Source organism: Sminthopsis crassicaudata, chromosome 1, assembly GCF_048593235.1.
Source record: "Sminthopsis crassicaudata isolate SCR6 chromosome 1, ASM4859323v1, whole genome shotgun sequence".
In the NCBI taxonomy this organism is placed as follows: Eukaryota; Metazoa; Chordata; class Mammalia; order Dasyuromorphia; family Dasyuridae; genus Sminthopsis; species Sminthopsis crassicaudata.
The window spans coordinates 634,976,697-635,003,282 of record NC_133617.1 but is presented as its reverse complement, the minus strand read 5'-3'; the positions used below and the strand labels follow the sequence as shown (position 1 = coordinate 635,003,282).

The window sequence follows — 26,586 nt, the reverse complement described above, 5'->3', positions numbered from 1 at the left end:
AATTATGCAGTAAAAAGGAGTTCCAAAGAGTGGAATTCAGATAATGAGTTATTTTTTGGACATATTGAGTTTGGGATATCTAAAGCACAACCAGTTTGAGAAACCCAAAAGGTAGTTCTTGCTATGGAATTGGATTAAACAGATTGTTGACTCTCCCTTTTAACAGTTATTTGGATATTTGTTCTTCCAACCAGAAGCTAGGTACAATGAATAGAGTGCTGGAGCAGAAGTCAAAAAAACTGGTCCTTCTGAGTTCAAATTTTGCCTCATTACTTCCTGATTCTGGGCAAATCAGTTAACCCCATTTGCCTCAAAGTCCTTATCTGTAAAATGAGCTGGAGAAGGAAATGCAAACTACTCCAGTATCTTTTCCAAGAACACCCCATTCTGTCTCACAGAGTTGAACGCTCCTGAAAAACAACAGTCATATCCATCTCTATACTTATAGCACATAATTCAGTGCCCTACATATAGCTGTTTTTTTCCCTAATAAATGAAGTTCATTAAAAAAAAAGAAAAGAAAAGAAAAAAGAAACAACTCTAGAATCTATTAAATTCAATTCTCAACAGGCTAGACTTTCCTTTTCTTCCATTTCAAGCAAAGTATTTCCAAAGGTTGTCCATAGAAATTCAGTACAATATTTTTGGATTACAAAAGATCTAATTTTACCTGACAAAGATCAACAGTCTCCAGAAACACAACAAGATCATACAGAAGCAAAAACTGCAGCCTCTATCCTTGGGTAACAGAGAGTAGGTATAAAAAGGAATTAAATTAACTCAAACTAAGACATCTAAAGGGGAAAGATCTTACAATAGGCTTGGTTTCAATTCAATTCAGTTTGATTCATAAAAGACCCCCACTATGTCCAATATACTATTAGACACTGGGGATATAAATACAAGATGAAAAATAGTCCTTGACCTCAAACGGCTTATTTACACTCTATTGAAGGATGAATCATCACCATCATCATCATCATCATCATCATCATCATCATCATCATCATCATCATTCTTCAACACAAAAATAACAATAGCTAGCATTTATATAGTGCTTTCAGATTTGCAAAGTGCTTTATAAATACTTTCTCATGTGAGTCTCATTACAAGTTTGGGGATAAATATTTTACATGTAGGGAAAATGAGGCAGACAGAGATTAAGTTGACTGAGCATGGTCAAATATCTGGTGGTTGGAATTCAACTCAGGCTTTCCTGACTCTAAATCTAGTGCTCTATCCACTGTACCACTTATCTACTTCTATATGTATACATATACATTAAAATCTAAAAATACTAAGAATATCGGGGCAGCTAGGTGTTGCAGTGGATAAAGTACCAGCCTTTAGGTAGTCAGGACTACCTAAATTCAAATCTGGTCTCAGACACTTAACACTACCTAGCTGTGTGACCCTGGCCAAGTCACTTAACCCCAATTGTCTCAGAAAAAAAAAAAAAAACTAAACTAAAAATAAATATATAAAAGTTGGCATGGGGCAGCTAGATAGGACAGTAGATAGAGCAGTGGCTTTGGAGTCAGGAGCACCTGATTTCAAATCCGATCTCAAACACTTAACATTAGCCATATGAGCTTGGGCAAGTCATTTAACCTTAATTGCCTTGTGGCAAAAAGAAAGAAGTTGGCAATAGGTAAAGGAGGAAGCTCTAATAGCTGAGGGGAATCAATAAAGATCTTAAGTACAAGGTGGTTCTTGAGTGAGCTTTAAAGACAGTTTGAGATTCTAAGAGGAAGAGTAAGGTTGTAGGTCTAAAATGTTATAAAATCATATACTAAACCTACAAGTTTCCCCACATCCTTCCCATTTTTACTAACATCCTAAAGTAATAATACTTCCTTTTTGGATGTGAACCTTTCATTTAAATAGCAAATATAAACAAGGTGGGGAAAACCAATCACTCCATCCAATAATTCTCAATCATTCTTGGAATGAAAGTATTGAAGACCATATTCACATGACAAAAGACCTCCCCCCAAATTTAAATACACAGTAACATTTTCTATTTAAATAAGACCATGTAACCAGGCTTCCTAGACAAATTAAGGTTTGACAAAAATACATTCTCCTTAAGTGTGTAACCCAGAGCCTAAGTTCATTTGCTCTATGTTGGAGATTCCTAATAATCTTTCTTCATCAGTAAATGAGTGTGAGCTTTGGCTTATAGGTGCCAAGAAACTGATCAGGTAACAGAAGGAGCAATACAGAGCAATGAATAACTCCAAAGTAGGAATAAACAATAGATCTGTGTAAACTATGACTGGAAGCATCAACATTCAAAGATACTACTCCATCTTTTATCAGCCTATGTTTCCTCAAAGCAGGCTAAAAATATTTCTTGAGTGTCATCTCAAAAGCGATTCAACTATCCTCTGAAGCAGATGGAGGTTTTCTCTCATTCGTTTTCTATGTCTTTCTTCTGTCTTTTTTTCCCATCACACCATTCTCTCCCCTTGTTTTCTTCCCAGGCCTTGAGGTGTTTGGAGCACGTTTCACTGATACTGCTAAGTACGGAGGGAATTCCAAAGCGGGAAGACTGAGAATGCCAGAAACTTAAATCAGAAGCTGAGATGCTGGGTTTGTGCCTTCCCAGTATTTATATCTACAGAGGAACAGACAAAAATGATTGGGAATAGAAAGTATACATTAATTTCTTAGTCTCAAAAATTTTTTTGCTTCTAAAAATACAATAGAATAATAATTCACATTTCCATAGCACTTTAAAGTTTACAAAGTAAATTTCTCCTTCCCCCATAAATTAGAATAAATAATAGCTTCATTTTTACAGATGAGGAAATTAAGTCATAGAAATGTTCTGTTTTGTCCCATTTCAGAGAGTTTTTAAGAAGCAGGATTGAAATTCAATGCTCATGAATTCAATGTATTTTTTTTCTATCTCCCACATCATCCAACATGGTAGCTGGATACAATAAAGTTTCTGTCCATATTCCTTTGCAGGTGTAAATGGCATAATGAAACTGTTATCACTTAACTATGTTCACCCACAAAAAAACCGATGAATGTCAGAACCAAGATAACCAATTAATCTAAACTTGTTTGTACTGGGTTTTACTAGTTTAAACTTGAAGGCAGAAGATTAGTTTTGGAATAGCATTTCTAAATAAATCAGATTATCAATCAATCAATTCCCAAGCATTTAATAAGGGCCTAATATGTTCTATATACAGGTTAGGCATGTGTGCTACAAACATAAAAGAAATAACTCCTGTCCTCAAGGAGCTTGCATTCTACCTTAGGGTCAAGATATTTTTTAAAATAAATGAAGATATGAGATATACACAATAAATAGTGATTCTTTTTTGAGGGATACACTAAAAATTTAGGTAATTAAGAATGGTCTATTGAAGCAAGTTGCACTAAAGATGAGCCTTGAAGAGGACACCCTTCTAGGTGTTCTAAGAGGCAGAGATCAGGAAGAAAAACTTTTTGATCTGTGACAAGGCATAGAGTAAAGAGAGAGCCATGGTAGTTCTGTACTATAGCCATAGTTTTTTTCTTAGGTTATTCAAATAGTAGTTTTCCCTTTACAAAGGGATACATTCAAGGAGGAAAAGAAATATCCTTCTATTCAGAGCTCCAACTTGCTCTTTGAGACACTGAAATTGAGGCAAAGGGATTTCTGCTACAGAGTGTTAGAACAAAACATCAGAATAACTAAGGTTCAATGGTAAGAATCCCTTCTCCTTCCTCCATTCCAATATCCTTCCTTCAATGCTCTAATTAAAGAATCACTTTTTCCTTCTCATACTGTGTGGAAAGAAGTGGTTCCTTAAAGGTCACTAAATTTTGAATGATGTATATATTTTCTCATGGTTTATTGGAATTGGGGAAACCTTTATATTTCTTAACTTCTCCCAACCAAATGCAAAAGGGAAAATCCTGGTTGACAGAAGTGTCTGTTTTTTTATTGTTGCCATCTTTGCTGTTATCATCATCATAAATTATTATTTATCATCTGGGTTTTATATTTTTTTGGCCATCATTCTTTCCCAATGTATTGATAATTCAATTATACTTACCATATTGGAGTTCACTATCTGGAGAGCTGTTGTTAGCTGGAAAGGTAATTTTTCTCTTTGGCTATCATTCTCACTTTAAAAAAAAAATAAGCATTTTGGTTACTTTCTCCTCTGATATGATACAGATACAAATCTTAGGCCATAGCCTGGGTTTAAATTGCATATCTCAAAAAAAAAAAAAGTTTGGAAATGAGTTAGGGATGGGGAGGAGAAACATTGTTCCTGAAATTCTCTTCTTTCCAAACTTTCACAAGTTGCTTAAATGGTTGCTATATTTGTCATCTCAAGTAAATGCTGTGGATTTTCTTAAGGGGCACTTTTAAGTACATAACTCTATTTCCCACCCAGCATCATGTTCTGGAATATTGAATGACATAGTCATATTCCTTCCAACAATACTTTGCAAATTAAAAACTTCACAAGTACTGGCTCTAATTATGGACATATGTGTAAATCTAGCCAGTTACAACATCTTCTAGGTCTTTGTCCAGATTTTCCTTTGTGTAGTAATTTGATGGGAAACCTGATGAGACCCAGTATGAAAATATTTGATTTTCTTCCTTTCTCTTCTGCATATTGTTTAGAGCCAAAGGGGAAGATGGGGGAATTTCTCACAAAACCACCAAAAATTTCTTCTCATTTTCTACTTCCCTATATTTGTGTCCAGATCATTTTATATGTACATTGCCATCTCAATTTTGAGAGTACTGGGGGAAAATCTGTAATACAGCTTTTGAATAAGAAAAATAATCTACCTGTACTCATTTACTGAGTTCAAGCTATACAAATTAGGAATAATAAAACTGAACACTCAGGTAAACAAAATGTAAGACTATCTCTGGCCCTCTCCAGGAAAAAAGTATAATCACTTAGAATAAATTATTTGAATTGTGAAATTAGTGAACTGTGAAATTAGTCATATTGCTCTATGTTGCCCAAAAAAACTCAACATGAAGATCCATCTTATAATCAAAATTTAGAAATCAAATCTGGAAATCAATCAGCATTTTACTTTACAGCATTATATATCTGTGCAATATTATGAACTGACATTTTACATGATTTGGATTAGGCCTGGGCAAACTGAGAAGCTGGAAAAGTCTATCTTTCACAGTTCCTTTTTCAGCTCTTATGCACACATACCACTACAAATCTGCCTTCCATTCAATATCAAACTTGGGTCTTACCTCATTCTAGCATAGAACACCGATTTGGAAGCAGATGCATGAATTTGAATCTTTTCTCTACTATTTACTTCCAAGGTGACTTAGGTCAAGTCACTATCTCTGTGGGTCTCAGTTGCCTTTTCTACAAATGAAGAGGTTGATGACCAGATATAAGCCCTATGGATACTACTGAATAGTTGAACACTCTCATGATATTCTACTCAAAGTTTGTTTCACTATATACTCTTGTACCATTGAAATTCACCTGTTCTGTATCTCTTCAGGACCCATATTGTCAACCAGCTAATCTTTTTCTACTAATAGGATTTAAGATACTAATGGACAAAAATGTGTGCATTTAAACCGAGATCTTTGAAGACAAATAGTTTTTCCTCCTTTCACTATTAGTAAAGTTAATGGGAAGAATTTCAAGCAAGGAACAAAACAAGTTGATAGGAATAATAGTGTTCTAAGAATATTATGTGCTGAAAGCAATGTTGGAATTGAAATCGTTAGTCCTGGGCTCACCTGCCACCTTTGTTACTTATTACCTTATTTGTTATTTATTACCTTATTTATTACTTATTACCTTACCCAATTTTTATTTGAAATAAAGGCTTTGGACTAGATTATCATCAAGAGTCTCTTCTATGAAATATTGGACACATTTTGTTTCTAAAAATCACACCTATTCTACATATACAAAGATTTAGCTTTGTATGTAGCAAATGTGCCATACTACCTTGAATTGTAAGCTACCAGAAGGCAGAGATTATATATGTCTGCTTTTTAGAATTTTATCATATACTACACAAGCTGCTATTCAATAACTTTCATTCTCTCATGCAGTGGCTCTGAAAAATTAAATGAGCAAAACTTAGTAAAATCAGAGTGAGAGGGCCCCACAAAGAAAAATAAAGGGGGGGGGAGAATAAGGTAAATTAAATTTAAAATGTAATACCATGTTTTTTTCTAAAGCAGAGAAGCATCAGAATCAATCCAAGGAAAACGACAGCTCCTAAAGTCCCATAGTAAGTTCTTGAGTCTATCTTAGATGATACATAATTCTCTGAAAATCAATTTTAAAAAAGTAAGATAAGTTATCATAGCATCTCAGATTTGGAAAGGATCTTGAGGGCCGTTGAATCCAACCCCTGCACCAGAATGAGAATCTGCTCTACAACTTATTTCCAGGTAATCATCCATTTCTTTGCCTGAAGCCTCCAGTGAGTATGAACCACCACTTCCGGGAGGTGTTTTTGGGCATCTCTAATTGTTAGGATGTTTTCTTTCCATTAAACATAAATGATCCTCTGCAAATTTTGCCCACTGCTTTTAATTCCGCCCTCTAGGACTAAGCAAAAACAATTCTTTTGGCTCTTGAATATAACAACCCTTCACCCTCTTCTCTCTTGACCAAGTCTCTTCTGCAAGCTAAATATCCCCAGTTTTTTCAATGGATCCTCATATATTAAAGCTCTTCAACATCTTAGCCATCCTCCATCCTCTTCTGGACATTTCAAGTATCAATGTTTTTCCTAAAATGTAGGAACTAAAAAATGAATAGTACTACAGTTGTTTGAGAAAGGATCATGAAAAAAATTATTGTTTAAAGTAATTTTAATATTTCCTAGGCAGGAAAAGCTTTAATTGCAAAATCCCCTTAATAAATGGCTGTGTGTTTTTATTCAGTTTCAGAAATAATAATCAAATGCCTATTGTATGTAAGGCTCTGAGATACAAAAACAAATAATGAGACAATGTCTATCTTTATGAAATTAAAATTTTAATAAATAAGATACATGTGTTCCAACAAGTTTGATAGAAGATAGAGTGCGATAAAGACAAAGGGAAGCTACAAAATGCTCTAGAAAATGGGAAGTGGAGTACATGAAAGGAAGTAATGAAAAAAAAGATTAAAACTTAGGTTGGAATCATACATGGATATCATTAAATGCATGGCTAAAGGGGTTTATTTTTATCCTACAGTACAAAGAAGTTGCTCAAAATTTTGTGAACAGTGGTGTTAACATTTCCTTAATGTAGGCACTGGAAAACTGTGATAGCACATGCTAAAGATGTCCCACATGTTATTTCCCTTTGTTAGATTGTAACCACGTTGAGGGCAGGGACTATTTTACTTTTATCTCTGGATCCCAGCAACTAGCATAGTCTCTGGCATATAGTAGGTGCTTAATAAATGTTTGCTAACTGATTTAAGTAATTGATTTCCGTGACATATAGTAAGTAGTCTATTGCTGAGTCCTCTGTCCTGTTCATTGCAACAAATTCAATATGTAGTGCTCTTTTTTCCTAAGTCACAGAAGGCTAAGGTCATCCCTCACATTATCAGTACCTGGCGACCCTTCACTCCTTCCTGGAATGCCATATCAGAGAAGGTGGGAATAAAAATTGAGTAAAGAAATATATTGCAGAGATCAAGTTAATTGTCCATTGGGCAAGAGAAAGAGATTGAACAGCCATTCATCCTACTAAGATTTTCAGTAAACAATAGAAATGGGTAAGCTGCCATCTTACCCATTTCTGGAAATAATATTGCCTTGTATGCATATAGAACTCATTATTTTTCAATTCATTTCTGCACATTAACTCACTATAGACTTATTTATCACTCTATGGGGAAAAGAAAGGGGAAGCAGCCCATAAATTGATTGCACAGAGAGTGCCATCTCCGGTCATCCCAATCTATATCTGGCCACTGGACCTAGGTGTCTCTGGAGAGCAAAGTGAGGCAGGTGACCTTGCTCAGCCCTCTCTCACTTAAATCCAATTCACTTGCATGCCACGACATTACTTCTCTGGTGTGATGGTCCTCTTCAAAAATGAAGGACAAACAATGAACTGAACAAAGCAGTGAAAAGGGCATGAGATATGGGTGTTCTCTCATTTGAAAAATGATGGGACACATTCTGAAGCATACATACCTGGGATGATAATCTGAGCTGAAATGTTTTTTCCAGTATCCTTTTCCTGAAACAAGCATTGGAAAGATTCATTCACTGTGGCATTGACCCTGAGAGTGCTTGTCACGTTGAATAGCTTTTCCGATCCAACTGAATATGTCACTGTAGCTTTGTTACTTAGATCCTGATCTCTGCTTTTCCAGATGACTTCTGCTTCAGGATAACCTTCTGACTGACATGTGATTTCGTATTCAGAAGTGACTGGGTCCATTTTAATCCTCTGGTTTATTTTGTTGTATGGGGCTAAGGAATGAACAAAGTTAAAAGAAAAATCAGCATTTTCATTCAATAGAATATAATCCATTCTTTTATTTTTGTCTTTAAATTTGAAGTGCTTGGCATATAAGCAGGTGCTTTATTATCCTGTTTTCCTGATTAAGTTGCACAGAACTAGACATGATTTCATGGAATCATAAAGCAAGAATAAGGGATGAACTGAATGGTCATTCTCTATGGATCATTGGCATCCTCATGTAGGATACTATTTTTCTTGTCTCCCATGGTGACTTTCTAGAAGGACATAGTCTAGAGTCACATGGGATGTGCAAGTATCTATGGGATATATTCTATGTCACTGAAGAGAATATTCTTAAAAGTGATATCATAAATCCTTCTGAATATTGAGTATTGCATAATTTTATTTTAAATATCATTAAATTGACTATACTTCTAAAGGAAGTTAGTTTCATAAGTTTTAGACCTGGAGACCTCAGGTTGGATAGGCAGATTCTAGATTTGACTTTAAAAACTTCCCAACAATTAGAGCTAGTCAAAAGTGGAAGAATAACAATTAGCATTTTATAACACTTTAGCATTTGTTAAGGACTTTACTTATATCATTTTTCTAGTCTTCGCAATAACAATAGACACTATTATTCCTCTCTTTTTAAAAATGAGAAAACTGAAGCTAACAAAAAGTAGTTATTTGTTCAAAGTTACATAACTAGTAAAGTTTTGAGATAGAATTTGAATTTAGATCTTCTTGACTCCAAGCCCAGTGTTATCAGTTAGCTGACTCTTTTGGCTGGCTCTCCCTTAAGAGATAATGGTTACCTCTAAATGGAGGCCTTCAAGGGAAGAATAGCCATATACCTAATGTGTTATAGAGACAGAATTAAAGAAATTGAGATTTTGAAGAGATTTAAGCATCTATTTAGTTGAATCCATAAATGAAAAGAATTTACATTATATCATAGAGCAAAACCTCTTAAACTTTTCCCTCTCAAAACCTCTTTTTGTCTGAGAAATTTTTATATAACCCTGGGTATATAGGTATGTAAAATAGGTATGCAAATCAAACATTTACCCACAATAAACCATAATTTAGCAATTCCTACACTCAGTTACAGTTTTAAAAGCTTTACTATACAGCATAATTGGTCATCTAGCCAAAATAAAAGAGATTTATTGAGTATGGGTAGGAATAAATAGCCACTGAATAGCTTCCAATTCTGAGATTCTGTGACATTTTACTATGCAAGTTGAATGATTGAATTCTACAAAGCATTTTGAGATTTTTTTTTTTGCTTTCATTCTTAGACTTCTAGCATTCCTGATTTCATACATGAGTTTCCTCTCTGCCAACACAAATAGGAGTCAACCAAATTTAAAAAAAAAAAAAAAACAACCATTGAAAAGTAAACCCTTCTGATGATGAGTCTTTCTATATTTAATGAGACCTATTGTCATATGGCAGATATTCCATCTAGCATTCTGTCCCTGGGTCTTTATTTAAGTTCATCCCAAGTTGGTAAGGCCCAACAAAGTTTACATTCCACAGGCATAGATCACAAGAAGAAGTCCAGGGCCAATTCCACACCAAAGTAGGTCACTGAGGTAAGTCTTTAGTGCAGATTTCCTAATCTCTAATATTTATTTTTGTCTTCATAAAACTAGTTTAACCACAAAGGGCCAATAGAGAATACTAAATGTTATGGTGTAAAATCCTAGTGAAGACAACATAGAGTAGAAATATTCTGGGAAGTGAGGTGAAGACTGGATCTAAGCAAGAAAATGTAAATCCTTTCTCATCAGATCCTGAAATGTTTCTAGACATGGAATCCAAAGTTCCAATGAAAGAAAGTAGAGATAAAGATCCAACTTGTGATCTCATGAATGAAAAGACATAGCATAGCATAGAGATGTGCAGGAAGATATATAAGCAATCAATGAAATATGTGAGAACAAAGGTCAAAGTACATAAATAGAAAATTATCAAAAAATAATGATAAATTATTAATAATCATATTAAAGAACAATTCAAATCACTTATAACAATAGACATGCAAATTAAAACAATCCTGAGGTTTTATCTCATACCTAGAAAATGGGCAAAGGATAAGAGTAAGCAGTTTAGAAGGGTTGTAGAAACACAGGCCCACTAATGCCCTGTAATTGAGCTATGAATTGGTCCAACAATTCTGCAAAGTAATTTAGATTTATGCAGAAATTCCATTGTTAGGCAAATGCCCCAAGAAAGTTAGTAATAAAAAAGAAAGACCCTACCTATATACCAACAAACAAGTATTTTCTTTAGTTCCAAGAAATTAGAATCAGAGTAGATAACCACAGACTGGTGGAATTGCTAAATAAATATATGAAAGTAATAGTATTTTACTATATAGTAGGAAATTATGAATATGATGAAACAGGAAAGCATAGAAAACTGGTAAGAACTAATGCAAAAAGTAGAACCAAGACAATAGGAGATATATATATTCCACAAATATGTAACAAACCACAAAACAGAAAAATAGGTTGTAGTACATCAGGAATAGGGAACCTGTTTTTTGCTAAGGGCCATTTGGATGTTTATAACATCTTTTGTGGGTCATACATAATTATCAGTTTACAGAACTCAAGCAATAGGAGGTTGTTGTTACCTGGAGTTACTTTGGCAGAGCCAGACCAAATGATTTCATGGGCTGGATATTCCCCACCTGTGGACTAGATGGGTATTTGTGTATTTTCCTACTGTCACATTCCTGTGATTCCTATGTAGATAAATCAACATTATTATGTAAATGCTTGCTGTGTACCACAGCACTGAATTAACAATATTGATTTATGAACACAAAGAAGAACTGTCCAAAGTCTCTTTTTAATAAGCAACTTTGGATAATCCAGAGGCAACCAAATCTTGGGTAAAATATTAGAGATTTGTAGAATTTAGAACTTGAAAAAAGTCTTAGAACTCCTTAAATCTATCCCACTTCAAAGAAGGAGGTGATTTGTCTAAGCTCATATTAATAGTAACTAGCATTCAAGATTCCAATCCTTATCTTTTGACCTCAAATCCAATGGTCTTTCCAAGATACTGTCCTGTGGGTGTATGTTGGCTAAGTCTGGCCTTTAAATTCACACACACCTACACAGAAAAGCATATTCACAGGCATGACATCATCGTCATCCAAGATAATCAGTCTCAGCTGTGTTGTTTAAAATTATTTTTGGGTGTTTGGTTAAGCCAGTCACTTCCTGTCTCTAGTTCTCAGTTTTCGCTGTATCAGTGATCTATAAGGTCACACCTAGCTCTAAATGTTATGAAATAAGCTTCATTCTTTTACAAAAATCTAACTCTTTGGGAAGGAATACTTTAATTACCAAGTAATAATTCACTTTATTATTCAGGGTAATTTACTTTATTCAGAATAATAAAGCAATAATTAACTCTTTGAAGGCATATATGTCTCATGTGCCATCCTAAAATATTCCTCCACTGGGTTACCCTTTTATTTTCTTTGACAACTTGCAAGAAGTCCAGTTATTAAGAATAATTATGCCCACAGTTTACTATAAATAACTTGTTTTTCTATGTCACTTCAGGATTTGTAAGACATTTAACTTATCACAACCCTGTGGTAGTTCAGGTAGTGTAATCATCATTTTACAAATGAGGAAATTCAAATAGAGTGGTTAAGTCCATAGACAAACAAAATCAGCTCTCCTAACTCTGTCACTTTCTATTACTCTCAGTGTCAAATGTTTAAGGTAGGAAACAAGCAAAAAGAACTTGTATACAGCAACCAAAGAAATTACCACAAACTGATTCAATACAGAACTACATTGTGACCAGTTTCATTATCACTTTCAAGATTTCTACTTTTGAAATTCCATCTAAGTAAAATTTCCCTTTATGAGTAAAGGTGTGTCACCAGGTATATGCAATGATGGGAAAAGAATATTGACTATTTTTCTGTAAAAATCATTTGCATAATATAATGATAGCTCCACTTCCTTGAGTGGTAACACTGAATAAAGCATCTAAGCATGCAGAGCCTTCCAGATGAACATATTAGATACATAGTCATGCAATCCTGCCATTCCTCTGTTAAACCTCCCAGTTATAAAATGAGAATAATAATTCCTTGTTATGAGGATTAAATGAAAGAAAATTTATAAAACACTTAGCATAGTGCCTGGTACATAGTAAGTGCAATATAAATGTCAACTATTATACTCATACTCATACTGAATAAAGTTTTAATTCCTTAACCTGAGATAAAACCACAATTACATGGACTTTTCAGATTTATCTTATACTGCTCTTGGTTAAAAAACAAAATGAAACAAGAACAAACAAAATCCCTACATTAATAGATACAGACTGGAGGCAATGGGATTAGAAAGTGCTTCATGTAAAAAGAAAAGCTCTTCAGGATCTAGTAGATTGCAAGCTCAGTGTTCAAGTTTGCAGTGTAACAATATTATTTTAAATGATGAATGTGATTTTATTTATTCATTTATTCAGCAAGTTTTTATGAATAATTTGTGCCAGGAAGTGTATTGGAGACTAGATTTCAAAGACAAAAATGAAAAATAAAAGTCCCAGGTCCCAAAAAGTTTGGAAGGAAGCCAACATTTGTACAGATACATGCTGGAATGCAAAGTTCATGGAACACAGATATCAGTATGCCTAATGTATATACACACATTCTCAGGTTGGTAGTAATTACTCAAAAGGGATATTGGCAAATGAGAAGGTCAACAAGCATTTATTAAGCACCCACTGTGTGCCACTTTCCTCTAACAATGTAGATCATAACCTATGTTCGTCTGATGAACCTCCTGACTTTCACAAGTACAATTTATAGATAGACTGAAAAACTGCATGATTCTTTTTGTTATTGTTGTTTAACCTCTCAACTTCCCAGGCAATTCTTTAAGATAATAAGTTATAGAATATATATTAATTTGCTTTGGTAGAGGGAATTTCCTCACCAGAATTTCCCTATAGCAATGAAAATTTCCATCTAAAAAAAGTGACAATTTGGAGGATGGTCTGAAAATGATGATAAGTACATCAAAAGGATCTGCAACCACACCAAAGAAGGAGTGGTAGAAGGAAGCAACAATATTTAATCTAGACAAGAAAAAAAAATGAGGAGGGATAAGATAATCATCTTCAATTACGTCAAGTGGAAAAGATTAGATTTTTTTTAGAAGCTTTAGAAGCACAGATAACACCAAGAGGTAGAATTTGCAGAGGCAGATTTTCCTTCAACATAAGAAAAAGCTTCTTTATAATTATAAATTACCTTCAATATGGAAATAGGTAATTGGGTGGGGAGAAGACTCTTTGACAAATGAAGACAAGTCTTCAAGTGGAAGCTGGTCATTATTTGTTATAGTTGTAGCAAGCAAGGTTCATCAATCAATAAACAAATATTATAGTTGTTATTGATATTAATAATTTGAAAAAGGATTGGATGAGATCTTCTAAAAGAAACTTTGCAATACTTAATTCTATGATGATTCTATGAATTCCTTACATTGAAAATGATCCATCTTCCACACTTGTGTTGCTCATCTTTCCTTGTTTTCACTATACCATTTTCATCACTGCAAATATGAACTAAATTGTCAGTCCCACTGTGTTATTTTGAATTTTGCTTGAGCTACACTTGTTTCCAAACTTTTCAAATAAAAGGGCCTTTTTTGAATTTCAAAAAGTTGTACATGCAATCAGATGAAGGTTATTTTGTTAGAGCTGAGCAAGGACCAAAATGAAAACTCTTAATGGGCATATGGATTCATGCATCTGTTGCAATAACTTGAATCATAAACTGGCCATATTAGTCAGGACATCAGAAAATATCTAGTCCAACCCCTGCCTGAATGAGAATCCTCTCCAATCTAGTCAACAGGTAGTCATCCAGAATCTTCTTGAATTTGTCCATTGAAGGAAGCCCTTTTATTTCTCCTGAGGCACAGTTGTTATTAATTTGTTTCAAGCATGTCTGACTCTTTATAACCCCCATGTGGGGTTTTCTTGGAAAAGATACTGAAGTGGTTTGCCATGTCTTTCTCCAGATGAAGAAATGCCTTCCCCCACCCATGAAAAAGAGGAAGCTCACAAAATCAGTATGGAAGTGATTAATCTTTTTTTTTTTTTTCCTGCTTTCCTTAGGTTAAGATTATAGGATCATAGATTTAGAATTGGAAGGATTCCAAAGGTCCTATTAGATGTGGGATGTGAGACTTAAAGAGCTTAAGTGACTGTTCTGAGGTCACACAGGCAATGCTACCAGTGACTATGCACCATGACAGGATGATATATCAAGAGGAAAAAGAAATAAAGCTATCTAACTTATGGGGGGACCAACCAAAAAGTAGCTATATATACAGAGTAAGTAATTTGTCAATATATTGGATAAATGCCATTTCTTTTTCTCCCCATCAGGCAATTAAGACCTATCCTGAACTGGGCCTGAACTCTTCCTCAGTCATCTCTTCTTCTCAACTTTTAATTTAGTATTATCTCCAAATATTCACATACACATAGAAAATACTTTAAAAGTTCCTAACTGTTCCCACTGAAAATTCTGGGGCACCTAGTACAATGTTGATTCCATGTAAAAATAAGGCTGAGGCTAATGAGATGAATTTTATGTGGTTAAATATGAAACCCTACACTTACTCAATTAAAACTTTAAAAAATAGATCAAAATACAATTTCAGCTTATCTGTTATCTTCCACCTCCAAAATTTCTTTAAAGAATAGCATGGCCATTAAGAAGTCCTGTATAGTTAGTGATGAAATTGCCTCTTCATAGGTCAAGTGAATTCACCAGTGAGCTGTATCAATTCATGAACATAAGGTCAATGACCTGGCTCATAATGATGTGAAAAGGATTCACTTCCACTTATCCTAGGATCATTTTATTTTAGGAACTGGGTTTTTGGGGAATCCCATCCTTTTATTTTTATTTCAAAATCTCCCTATTCTTGAATTGTTGTTTGCTGTTATTCAGTTATTTTTCAGTTGTGTTTGACTCTTTAAGATCTCCTTTGAGATTTTCTTGGCAAATATACTACAGTTGGTAGCCATTTCCTTCTCCAATTCATTTTACATTTGAAAAGCTGAGGCAAAGTTGGTTAAGTGACTTATCCAAGGTCACACAGCTAGTAAGCATCTGAAACCAGATTTGAATTCAAGAACATGAGTCTTCCTGATATCATGGCTGGCACTCTATCCACTGTACTACCTCTTGAATTATATATTTTTAAATCAGTGATATAAGGAAGCTGGTGTATACAGCTTGATGAATGGGGGGGAAAGGCATCTGTGTTCAAATGTTATCACATATAAGGGAGTAATTGTTTCTTAGAAATAGGACTAGGGGGGCAGCTAGGTGGCGCAGTGGATAGAGCACCAGCCTTGAATTCAGGTGGACCCCAGTTCAAATCTGGTCTCAGACACTTAACACTTCCTAGCTGTGTGACCCTGGACAAGTCACTTAACCCCAGCTTCAGAAAAAGAAAAAAAAAAAAAAAAAGAAATAGGAGTAGGATTAGGAAGCAGATTTTAGCTCAACTAAATATCTTTCTAGTAATTGGAGATGTTCAACAATGGAAAAGGTAGTTTTGGAAGTCAGTCAATCAATCAATGAGAATTTGTACTATTATGTATCAAAATACAAAGACAAAAATAAAACCATCCTTACCCTAAAGGAATTTACATTGTCTGTAAGGAGCAGGGAAATAGTAAAAATACAATATATGCAAAAGATAAGTAAGTGTAAAGTAATTTGAAGAAGGAAAGAATGCTAATAACTGGAAAGGTCTTATATAGGAGGTAATGTCTGAGCTTGAAAGGAAACTAAGGATTCCATAAGGCAGAGACAAATTGCATATGCAATTATGTACCAAGCACTGTGCTACAAAAATAAACATTGTGATACAAAACAGAAATTAAATAGTCCCTTGCCATGAAGAACAAATCAGGAAACATAAGTTCAAATCTTAGTTTCACTAAACATAATAAGGTCCATGACACAAAAAAATTGTCAAGAACCCCTGTTCTAAAGACATGGAATTCCTAGAAATCCTTCCTAATAGTGGCTGCTCTCTCATTTTCTTTATCCCACAAATCAAAAAAAACAAAGAATCAGTTGTACTTCTTGTACTCCACTCTCACTTTCAGGTAAAAGAAAGAAAGGAGGGAAGGGAAAAATAGAAGGAAGGAAGGAAAGGAAGGAAGAAGGAAAAAAAGAAAACATGAAGGAAGAAAATAAATATATATTAAGCACTTGCTATGTACTAGGTACTATGCTAAGCATGATTTTTGAATGTGTCCATTCCACTAATCTCCAGTTCTAGGTAATCCCCCATCACCCACTTTATCTGATCTTACTTTTTAGTTTCTCAGGGTTGCTGGAAAAAGTCAACAAATTATGCTGACTGGATTCACTATAAAGTCATAAGATCATAGAAAATAGAGCTAGAAAATACTTATTAAATCATTTCATTTTATAGATGAATAACTGAATCTAAAAAAATTAAATGATTTTCCCAGAACTTTACAGCAACTAAACATAAGAGCTAATATTTGAATTCAGGCTTCTTGGTACAATTTCCCCTTTATTCTTCAAGTTGTTTCTTGATCCAATATCCTTCTACTTCCTTAAGGGTCCTATTTCATTAGTTATCCCTCTTCTCTGATGTACCTTCTCCATTTCCTCTAACTATTTCCCTCATTTATAAGCATTATCAAGTCTCCTTTGTCCTGGGATATTCTGGAGCCAGTTTAAGTTCTGAAATGTAACCAATCACTTTCTTGGACAAGAAAGCAATAGAGAAAAAAATATTAATAATGTAGTTTAAACTTTGAACTGTATCTTGTATTTCCAGAGAGCTAGTCATTAAACATTTACCAGAATACCCCTGTGTTCTATCCCCCAAAAAACCTTTGCTTGAATCAGGTTCCATGCAGAGATACAGTTTTAACTCTCTTCTCTCTTTACTTCCAGAAAGAGTAACTTTGAATCCATTGCCTATATTTCATCAACAACTCATTTCCCAGTTCTTTGCAAGCTGATTTCCCTTCCTACCATCATTCTATTGAAATTCTATTGAAATCATTCCAGCTGCATTTCAGTATAGAAGTTAACTCTATCATAGGACTTTTATGATGGTTTTTTGGTGAAAAATTAAACTCTTTCTTCTTTTAACTATGAAGTATTCTCACCATTGACGGTTAAAGTAATCCACTTGTAATCAGCTCCCCCGTAACCAATAATACAGCGGTAAACCCCAGCATCTTTTACTGTCACGTTGGTGATATGAAGCAGTGATTTTCCCTTGTATAGTTGGTCATTCAAATGCCTTAATCTTGAGTTGCTTTTTTGAATTTTGAGATCTTCTTCACCATCAACAAATTTCACAAGAAATTTTCCTTCCTTGTCCCAATAAACTGTAAGGGCACTCAGGTCTAATTTTTCTCCCACTGGAAAGGTGCATTCCATAGTCACATTGCTGCCATAATGTGTTTTATATTTCTCTTTCGGAACAGATACAGAAAAGGCTGGAGAGAGGAGAGGCAAGGAGGAAAATTCAAACCATAGGCTTTAGAAGATAAATATCTTTTTCAGAGTATACAGCAAATGTTATATAGTATTTGCAATATGCTATAGAATAACTAATCATAACTGATTCCTCAGAACTCACATTTCTTTATGACTTTACCTCAATTCAACAATAAGTGCTTATTATGTGCAAAGACAAAATACAAAGACAAAAATAAAATCATCCTTAACCTAAAGGAACTTACATTGTCTGGTAAGAGGCAGGGAAACAGTAAAAATACAATATATACAAAAGATAAGTAAGTATAAAGTAATTTTAAGAAAGAGTGCTAATACCTGGAAAGATCTTATATAGGAGGTGATGTCTGAGTTTTGAAGAAAACTAAGGATTTCATAAGCCAGAGACAAAGATGGAGAGCATTTCATACACTGAGGACCATTCATGTGTGTGAAATCAAGGAGGGAGGCAATAGAAGGTTAGCTATACAGAATAGCTATGAGACCAGTTTGAGTGGAACAGAGTGTATGAAGGGAGGTCATGTAAAATTTTAATTAACCTTCAAACAGGGAAGGTATATAGGAACAAGATTAAAATAAATATTTTAACAAATCTGTAAAAACATGCAATGCAAATACTACCATCCCCAGTTTACAGATGAGAAGATTAATGCTTAGCTACACTAAGTGACTTACACAATATCATACCATTAGTAAGTATAGGAAATGAAAAGAACTTTTCAAATGATTTCTAAGAAGCTAATTCTTTAAAATGCATATTGCATTCATCCAATTTTGCCACACCTCAAGGCTCTCTAGTGTACATCAATATTAAAATTATAAAACATCCCCTGTCCAAAAAAAAGATTAATAATACTGTGCAAATATGAAAGGGCATCATTTATTAAATGATGAATTGGTACACATCTTAGAGAGTAAAAGGAAATCCTCTTCTCTACTCTCTTCTTTTTATAGATGAGGAAACTAAGACCTGGACTGGATAAATTATTTGCCCAAATCCATAGAGATAGAAGGTGGTGGAACTGAGATTGAAACTCCTTGGCCTTTGACTCCAAATCCAGCATTATTGCTACCATGCCAACTAGTAGAGTCAGGAACAGAATGTGGGTTCCAATGGCATTGGGGCAAGTCTCTCTGGGCCTTAATTTTCTCACTTGAATAATAAGAGAGTTAAACTAGATAGTTCTAAGATCCCTTCTAGGTCAATGATATAAAACCATGTTTTTAGATGCCAAATCTAAGGCACTCACTATTGCATTACACTGCCTAACTACTAGTTTACTTCATAGAAACTATTCCCATTCAGTTCTCTGATTCTATGCAAGTTTCCAATCTGCACATTAAATTCCAATAGCTGTCATCTCAAACTCCCATTCAGTCTTCCATTAAGTCAACTGTATCATAGGATATTTTTAAAAAGGAAAAAGTGATTTTTGAAATAACCAAATCCCTTCATTTTTATTGTTATTATTATTATTTTCTGTCTTTGTTCTTTTACCTGAGCCTTTGAATCATAATGATGACTAAATGATCTCTGGGTTCTCTCCCTATGATTCTTGAAGGTCAAACTATAATTTTTCACTAACACTAAAATTCTTTCTTAGAATATACTTTTCAGGGCAAAAAATCTTCAGAATTTTAATAATGATTCTTGTGTATAACTCCCAAGTATGATTTCTTAAGGATAGTGTGTAATGGAAAGATTTCACTACTTACCATTCAGAAGATGCCAGGAGAACATAAATGCAAGCACAAGCAATATCCAAATCATCTTGTAACAACTTAATTATGGGACACACAAAAAGAATATTGCTTCAACCAACTAGAATTCTGTAACTACTTGGAGGATTACTTTGTATTTGTATTTCCAGTGCCTGAGTTGGTTGGTTGCTTTTTCTAGCTGAAACAAATATATCAATAAAATAAAGACTTCATCAGAAATTTGAAAAGGTATAAAGGAGCATGAAATTTGTTGTTGATTACTCATTATCATACATTTGCTGTAGTTGAGTCATTTCAATGGTATCCAACTCTTTGTGACCCTATTTAGAATTTTTCTAAGCAAAGATATTGGAATGGTTTGTCATTTCCTTCTCCAGCTCATTTTACAGATGAGGAACTGAGGTAAACAGGACCAAGAGATTTGTCTAGGATCAGGCAGCTAGTAAGTGTCTGAAGCCAGATTTGAATTCAGGAAGATAAGTCTTCTGATTCCAAACCTAGTACTCTAACTACTGCATAATCTAGCATGCAGATATATTACACTGTGAAAAAACTTGACCATCATAAGGAAGTCAATGGAAAAAAGCAATGAGTTCATTGGCCCAGAATTAATTTGTAAATATATATATGTATAATATATATGTATACATATATATATAAAGTATAATGGGTCAAGCATGATTTGTTTTTCTTTCCCTTTCCTTTATTTGTTTGTGTGCATTTGTTCATCTATCTATCCTCTATCTATTTATCTAACTGTGTATCTCTCTGTCTCTGTCTCTGTCTCTATCTTGCTCTCTCTCTCCATGTCATTTAGAGGCAACTATGTGGCCTGGTACATTACATTCTGCTCTTGAAATAAAAAAGATCTGAATTCAAATCCAGCCCTAGACATTTATTTGGCTCTATGGTCCTGCCCAAATAACATAGCCTCTCTCAGTCTCAGTTTGCTCATGTGAAAAATGGAAATTATAAGAGTGCCTACCTCACAATGTTGTTTTGAGAATCATTCATTGTGGGAAAGTACTTTAGAGTCAAGGAAAGGCATCTTCCTAGTCCCTTATATCACACTGTGGATGGCCACCTATGTATATTTTTTGAAAAGGATCCAGTGTGTTTTAGGCATCATTATTTGCTATCATAATAATTTCTTACTTGTTAAGAATTTAAGAAGCATAAAAGTGAAGAAATTATAGTCTCTCTGTCTTTTTCTCTATATATATAATAGATACATAATTAATATATGGATATATTATATAAAATTTATGTTTATGGTATTTATAATTTATAGTATAAGTATATTTTATATAAAAATGATGAATTTATTTTAAAGATTTCCTTAAGTAGACACTCTCCACTGATGATTTAAAAAACCCACAAAATACAACCTTCTTTACTCTATAGTAAAGTGTCTTCATTAGTCCCTGTGGATTAAAAAAAATCATCAGTTGGTGGTCAACCTTCTTGTGATTGATTGTCTCTGCATTTAATTAAGTTAGCACCCCTTAAACATCAGTTCCCATTGGGATGCTTTCTTCTCTTACCTGCAATATCTTTTAAGATGTTTAAAACTTTACCAGTCTTAAGTCTGCATCATTGACTGGCATCCCTACCCAGTGATTTTTTTTTTTAATCCATAGCTATAGTTAAATGAAGACACCATTCGTGGCCAGGGATTTTCAATTCAAAAATATTTATTAAATCCTTACTATGTGCAGGGAATAATCATAGGTACTGAGGTTTACAAAGATGAAAAAAGGATTTCTTTCCTCTATTGGGGTCTGAACTTTAAAAAAAAAAAAAAAAAAAAAAAGCTTGATCACTCTATCTCAATAGAATTCATTTCCTTTGTAAAATTATGCATTTTATTTTATGCATTTGAAAATGTTATTCTACAAAAGGATCCCTGACTTCACAAACACTGACAAAAGGGGCATGACCACAAAAAAAAAAAAAAAAAAAAAGATAAAGAAGCCCTCTTCTACATTATTGACAAGTGGCCACAGCTTCTGTTTGAGATCTCCATAAATGGGGAACCCATTATTTTTCTTGGCAGACTACTGAACAATTCACATTTTAAGAAATTCATTCTTCCCCTGAGCTGAAATCTGCTTCTCCATTTTCATATCTTCTCACTCATAAAATCTGTGAAATTATATCATAATCCCTTTGATACTATTTATCATATAATTTAATGTTGCCATGTAATATCATATTTCTTATATCAACTTAATTTTCAAATATATCCCTTCCTCATCTTCTATTTAGCAAGTCAGAGGGAAAAAAAGAAAAAAAAATCAAACCAGCCAAGACATTTACCATATCTGATACTATATGCAATCTAATATGTAATATTAGAGGCAGCTAATTTGCACAGTAGATAGAATACCAGATTCAGAAAGCCTGTGTTCATATATGGTCTCAGACATTTACTAGCTGTGTATCTCTTGGGATTTCACTTAACCCCCATTGAATATCATTTTCTAATTTGTAAAATGATGATAATAATAGCACTTATTGGGGCAGCTAAGTGAGGCAGTAGATATAGTATCAGCTCTGGAGTCAGGAGGACCTGAGTTCAAATTTGGCCTCAGACACTTAGTATTTCCTATCTGTGTGACCCCGGGCAAGTCACTTAACCCCAATTGCCTCAGCAATAATAATAATAATAATAATAATAATAATAATAATAATAATAATAATAATAATAATAGCACTTATTTCCTAGGTTTGTTGTCAGAATAAAATATGTAAAGCATATTGCAAACCTTACTGTGTGGTATAGTTATTAGCTATTATTATTATATACCTATTGTATTCCATCTCTGAAAAGAAGGGAGAGAGGTGCATTTTTTTGGTTCTTCTCAAAGACAATTTTGATTTTTCTATTCATGCTGTAAACTCAAACTCAGGTAGCCCTTGAGAAAAAAGACAGACTGTGTAAACTCTTTGAGAGCAGGAATCATATCTTATCTAAATTTTATAATCTCTTACCATGGCATACATAGTGCTCCACACTCCATTGAGTTATAATAAATTCAATTGATCAATTCAATAAATATTTAATAAACTTCTACTCTGGCCCAGTGTCTGAGATGTGAAGAAAAATAATATCCATCTTAAAGGAGCTTCCATTTTCCTGGGAAAATATGGAATTTACACAAAAATATATAAGATAATTTGAAGAGGAAAGGGTTCTAAAAATTCAGGCATCAGTGTATACTTGATGGAGGATGTGGCATCCAAAATTAATCCTGAAGGAAATTCCAGTCATGGAAAAGAACTGTGAATGCTCAAGATTAAAAAATTAAATATAAGAAACAACCAGTATTCTATTTTGTCTGGATCAATCAGTGAATCAACAAGCATTTATTAAGTAGCTATGATGAGCTAGGCACTTTGATCAGCTCTAAGTTACAAAGAAAGATAAATATTTGTTCTGTCTAGAAGCTCAGTCTAATGATGGAGATAGGATACAGACAAAAGATGTACAGGATACATTGAAAATATTCATCACAGGGAAGGTACTAGTATTAAGGGGATTAGAGAAAGGCTTCTTGAAGAAGCTGGGATTTTTGCTGGAATTTGAACATAGAAGGTGTAAAAGGGAGTAATATGAAACAAGGCGGAAAGCTGGAGAAGTTGGATTGCCAGTCTGTGGAATCAATTATCTCTATTTTATTCCAAAGACATTATTAAAGCACTAAAGAGTTTTTTTCTTAGGGAGTGACATGGTCAAAAAGATATCTTAAGAAAGTTTTGGCAGCTGTGTAAAGGAAGAACTAGACTGAGGGGCAGAATGGAAGCAAGGAAACAAAATAGGAGATTGCAAACAGTGTTGGGACCTGGAGCAGCGAGCTGGTGCAGTGGATAGAGTACCAGCCCTGAAGTTAGGAGGACCTGAGTTCAAATATAACTTCAGACATTTAACATTTCCTGGCTGTGGGACCCTGTCATTTAACAAACCCAATTGCATCAGCAAAAAAAAAAAAAAAAAAAAAGTATTGGACTTAGAGGTAAGAGAGGTCTAGATTTAAATTTGGTTCCTATACATCTAGCTATGAGATTTTGAACTTCAGGGTTTTTTTTATCTGTAAAATGGAGATAATAATCCATATATTACTTCTCAAGAAGCTGTGTTTAGAAGAGAGCTTGACAAGTCTTAAAGTTCATTAGAAAGGTGCTTGTTGTTCAGTTATTTTTCAGTAGTATCTGACTCTTTATGAACTCCATTTAGGGTTTTCTTGGCAAAGATACTAGAGTGGTTTCCCATGTCCTTATTCAGCTCATTTTACAGATTAGGAAACTGAGACAAACAGGGTTAAGTGTCTTGCCTAGGTATCACACTGCTAATAAGTGTCAGAAATGTCAGGAAGATGAGTTTCCTGATGCTAGGCTGGGTACACTATCTGTCACCTAGCTACCCATGGAAAGATTAGCTACTGTTAAATATTGGCTAAAATTTTTTTAGTTGGCTTCTATTTCCCCTTCCTTTGTCACAGATTCTATAACCTCAAAACTAAAAAGGAAGCAGTGTGGTGCAGCAGAAAGAGAAGGATTTATGTGTTAGGTAACTTGATGCGATCTCAGGTTCTTTCCAGCTCCGAGTCAATGTTGGTTTCCCATTTGGCATTACCTGTCAACATTGCTAAAAATATTACTGAATGGTGACAGGTTTTGCCTAGTCCTGGATTGGTAACATGGACAACCTATCTCTTTCCATTATGCTATGTGCACTGAATGATATAGAATGTTAAAGTTAAACAGAAACTTAGAGATCAGATAGTCTAATTTCATTCCACTGAGAAAGAATTTGAGACCTAGAAGGAGTTCAATAACATGTCCAAGAGCAGATACAACATCCTGAAAAAAAAATCACTATATTTGGAGTCAGAGGACAGGTCTCTGCTCAGCAAAGTATTACTTGTGTAATATTGGACAAGTGACTTCATCTCAGAGCCTGAGTTTCCTCACCTGTAAAAAAAGAGGGTTTCCAAGTCTCCTTTGAGCTCTTGATGTATGAGCCTCTGAAACACCGGTAGGGTTTAGATTTGGAGATGAACTCAGAGATCAACTAACCATTTCTTTTTATGGTTGGGGAAAATAAGGCAAAGAAAGAATAAATGATTTTCCCAGGATGACACTGCTTAAAAGGGTGGGGGAGGGGAGGGAGAGGAGGCAAGAAGACCTATTCATTATTCTCTAGCTCAATAACAATATTATCAGAGCAACCCAGAGAGGCAAGCAGGTGACAAAATGATTACGAGGTTATTTAATTAACAGACTTAATTCTAGAATTATTGTAGAGAATGGTCTTTATTCAGAAAGAGCTTGTAATATGAAGTGTGAGCAAGAGCCAGTGGAAATAAACTTTAAGGCTGGTGAGTTCTTGGGGTTCCAGAGAACAAAAAGAGTCTCTTTCCCAGGCTAGGATTAAGTCTGCTAATAAGAAAGATTTGGACTATATGATTCAGGACTGAAAGGGACCCTCTGAGGTCATATAGTCCAAATTTTTCCTTTTGTAAATGAGAAAATTGAGACCTAGAAAAGCTTAATTACTTACCCAGGTTCACTCAAAAATTGGCAGAGATGGGGACTTGAACAAAGATCTTCTGGTGCCAATTCTTCTCCTCCTTTTAAGAAGAGAAGTAAAATGTTTACTTTGCCTCACAAACCTGTAGGTGGTGGGTGCTCTCTGTGGACACATAGATTACAGCTTCCTGCCAAGTCCCTCCCTTCTTCTTTATGCAGCCAGATGCTGTTGTGAAAAGATTCTTCTTTTTTTCCTAGTCTCCTCCCACTGAAGACAATAAAGTGGATTGTTTGACACAAATAATATGGACTGGTTCCCTGAAATCTTTTGTTTCTTGTAATTCCCTAAAGAACGTTGCATTAATTTCACTTTCACTTTCATTTCTCTGGAAATCATGAGTACTTAGGCTCAGAAAAATTTAAGTGGATTATTTTTGAGCAAGGAAGCTGCTTTTAAGGGAAGTCAATTTGCATAGAGGTTTGGCTCACACGATTTGGTTGGAAGAGTCCTTAGAAATCAACACGGCCATCGCATTTTATGGATAAGAAAATTGAAGACCTCAGAGTTAATTAAAATCCTGGGGATGAGAAAGGGTGTGCTAAGCAATAAATATTCAAATCTAGGTCCTCTAACTCTAACTACAGTGGCTTATCTGCAAAAATTAAATTATAATATATATACTATCATGATTATACACATAAAAGTATATGTATACATGCATATATGTGTGTATATATGTATATATGAATACACATATACATATATGAACACATATTTTTTATTGTACACTTTGATTCTTTGTAACTCCATATGGAGTTTTCTTGGCAAAGATATTGGAACAGTTTGACATTTTTTTCAGTTTATTTTACAGATGAACTGACTCAAATGTGACTTACTCAGGGTCACATAGCTAGATGATTATACATATAGAAATATGCATGTATGTATATAAGTATATGTATGTATATATACATATACAAATATATTTATTGTTCTTATTCTTGTTGAGTTGTTTTAATTATGTCCAATTCTTCATGATCCTATTTGGGGTTTTCTTGGAAAAGATACTGAAGTGGAATAAAAATGGTTTATAGAGAATTGAAACAATATAAATGAAGAGTGGGAGATCATGGTCATATAACTGTCCCCAAGGAGTTCATGTTCTTAGGCTACCCTAGATTTCATTTTATTTAGAGTACTGAAAAAAAAGCCCTATATTTTCTGAGTTTTATTAAGAATGTCATGTGCTGGCAATGGGAAATATATTTTTAAATCACTGCTTTTGTAAGTTCCCCAAAT

General features: G+C 34.2%; 1 protein-coding gene across 6 annotated transcripts; it reads right to left on the bottom strand.

The window, feature by feature from the left end:
• Positions 1 to 531: 531 nt before the first annotated feature.
• Positions 532 to 25,685, bottom strand: CD274 (CD274 molecule). Of its 6 annotated transcripts, none has more exons than XM_074282854.1 (8): positions 25,318 to 25,685; positions 22,749 to 22,893; positions 19,749 to 19,932; positions 17,678 to 18,013; positions 8,170 to 8,451; positions 6,186 to 6,293; positions 4,059 to 4,131; positions 532 to 2,620 (listed from the first exon to the last, which is right to left on the bottom strand). In XM_074282854.1, the coding sequence occupies exons 3-7, from the start codon at positions 19,801 to 19,803 to the stop codon at positions 4,091 to 4,093; spliced, it is 822 nt and encodes a 273-aa protein (XP_074138955.1). In that variant the 5' UTR covers positions 19,804 to 19,932; positions 22,749 to 22,893; positions 25,318 to 25,685; the 3' UTR covers positions 532 to 2,620; positions 4,059 to 4,090. The 6 variants fall into 6 exon arrangements, with proteins under 6 accessions (XP_074138955.1, XP_074138957.1, XP_074138960.1 ...); XM_074282856.1 differs by having other exon boundaries at positions 19,749 to 19,928; XM_074282859.1 differs by lacking the exon at positions 6,186 to 6,293.
• Between the last annotated feature and the right edge of the window lie 901 nt (positions 25,686 to 26,586).

Coding starts and splice junctions, on each gene's coding strand:
- CD274 (XM_074282854.1), bottom strand. CDS start 19,803: ATGATTTGGATATTGCTTGTGCTTGCATTTATGTTCTCCTGGCATCTT. Junction 18,014..19,748: donor CTCCTGGCATCTTCTGAATG/GTAAGTAGTGAA, acceptor TCCTCTCTCCAG/CCTTTTCTGTATCTGTTCCG. Junction 8,452..17,677: donor GATTACTTTAACCGTCAATG/GTGAGAATACTT, acceptor TTCATTCCTTAG/CCCCATACAACAAAATAAAC.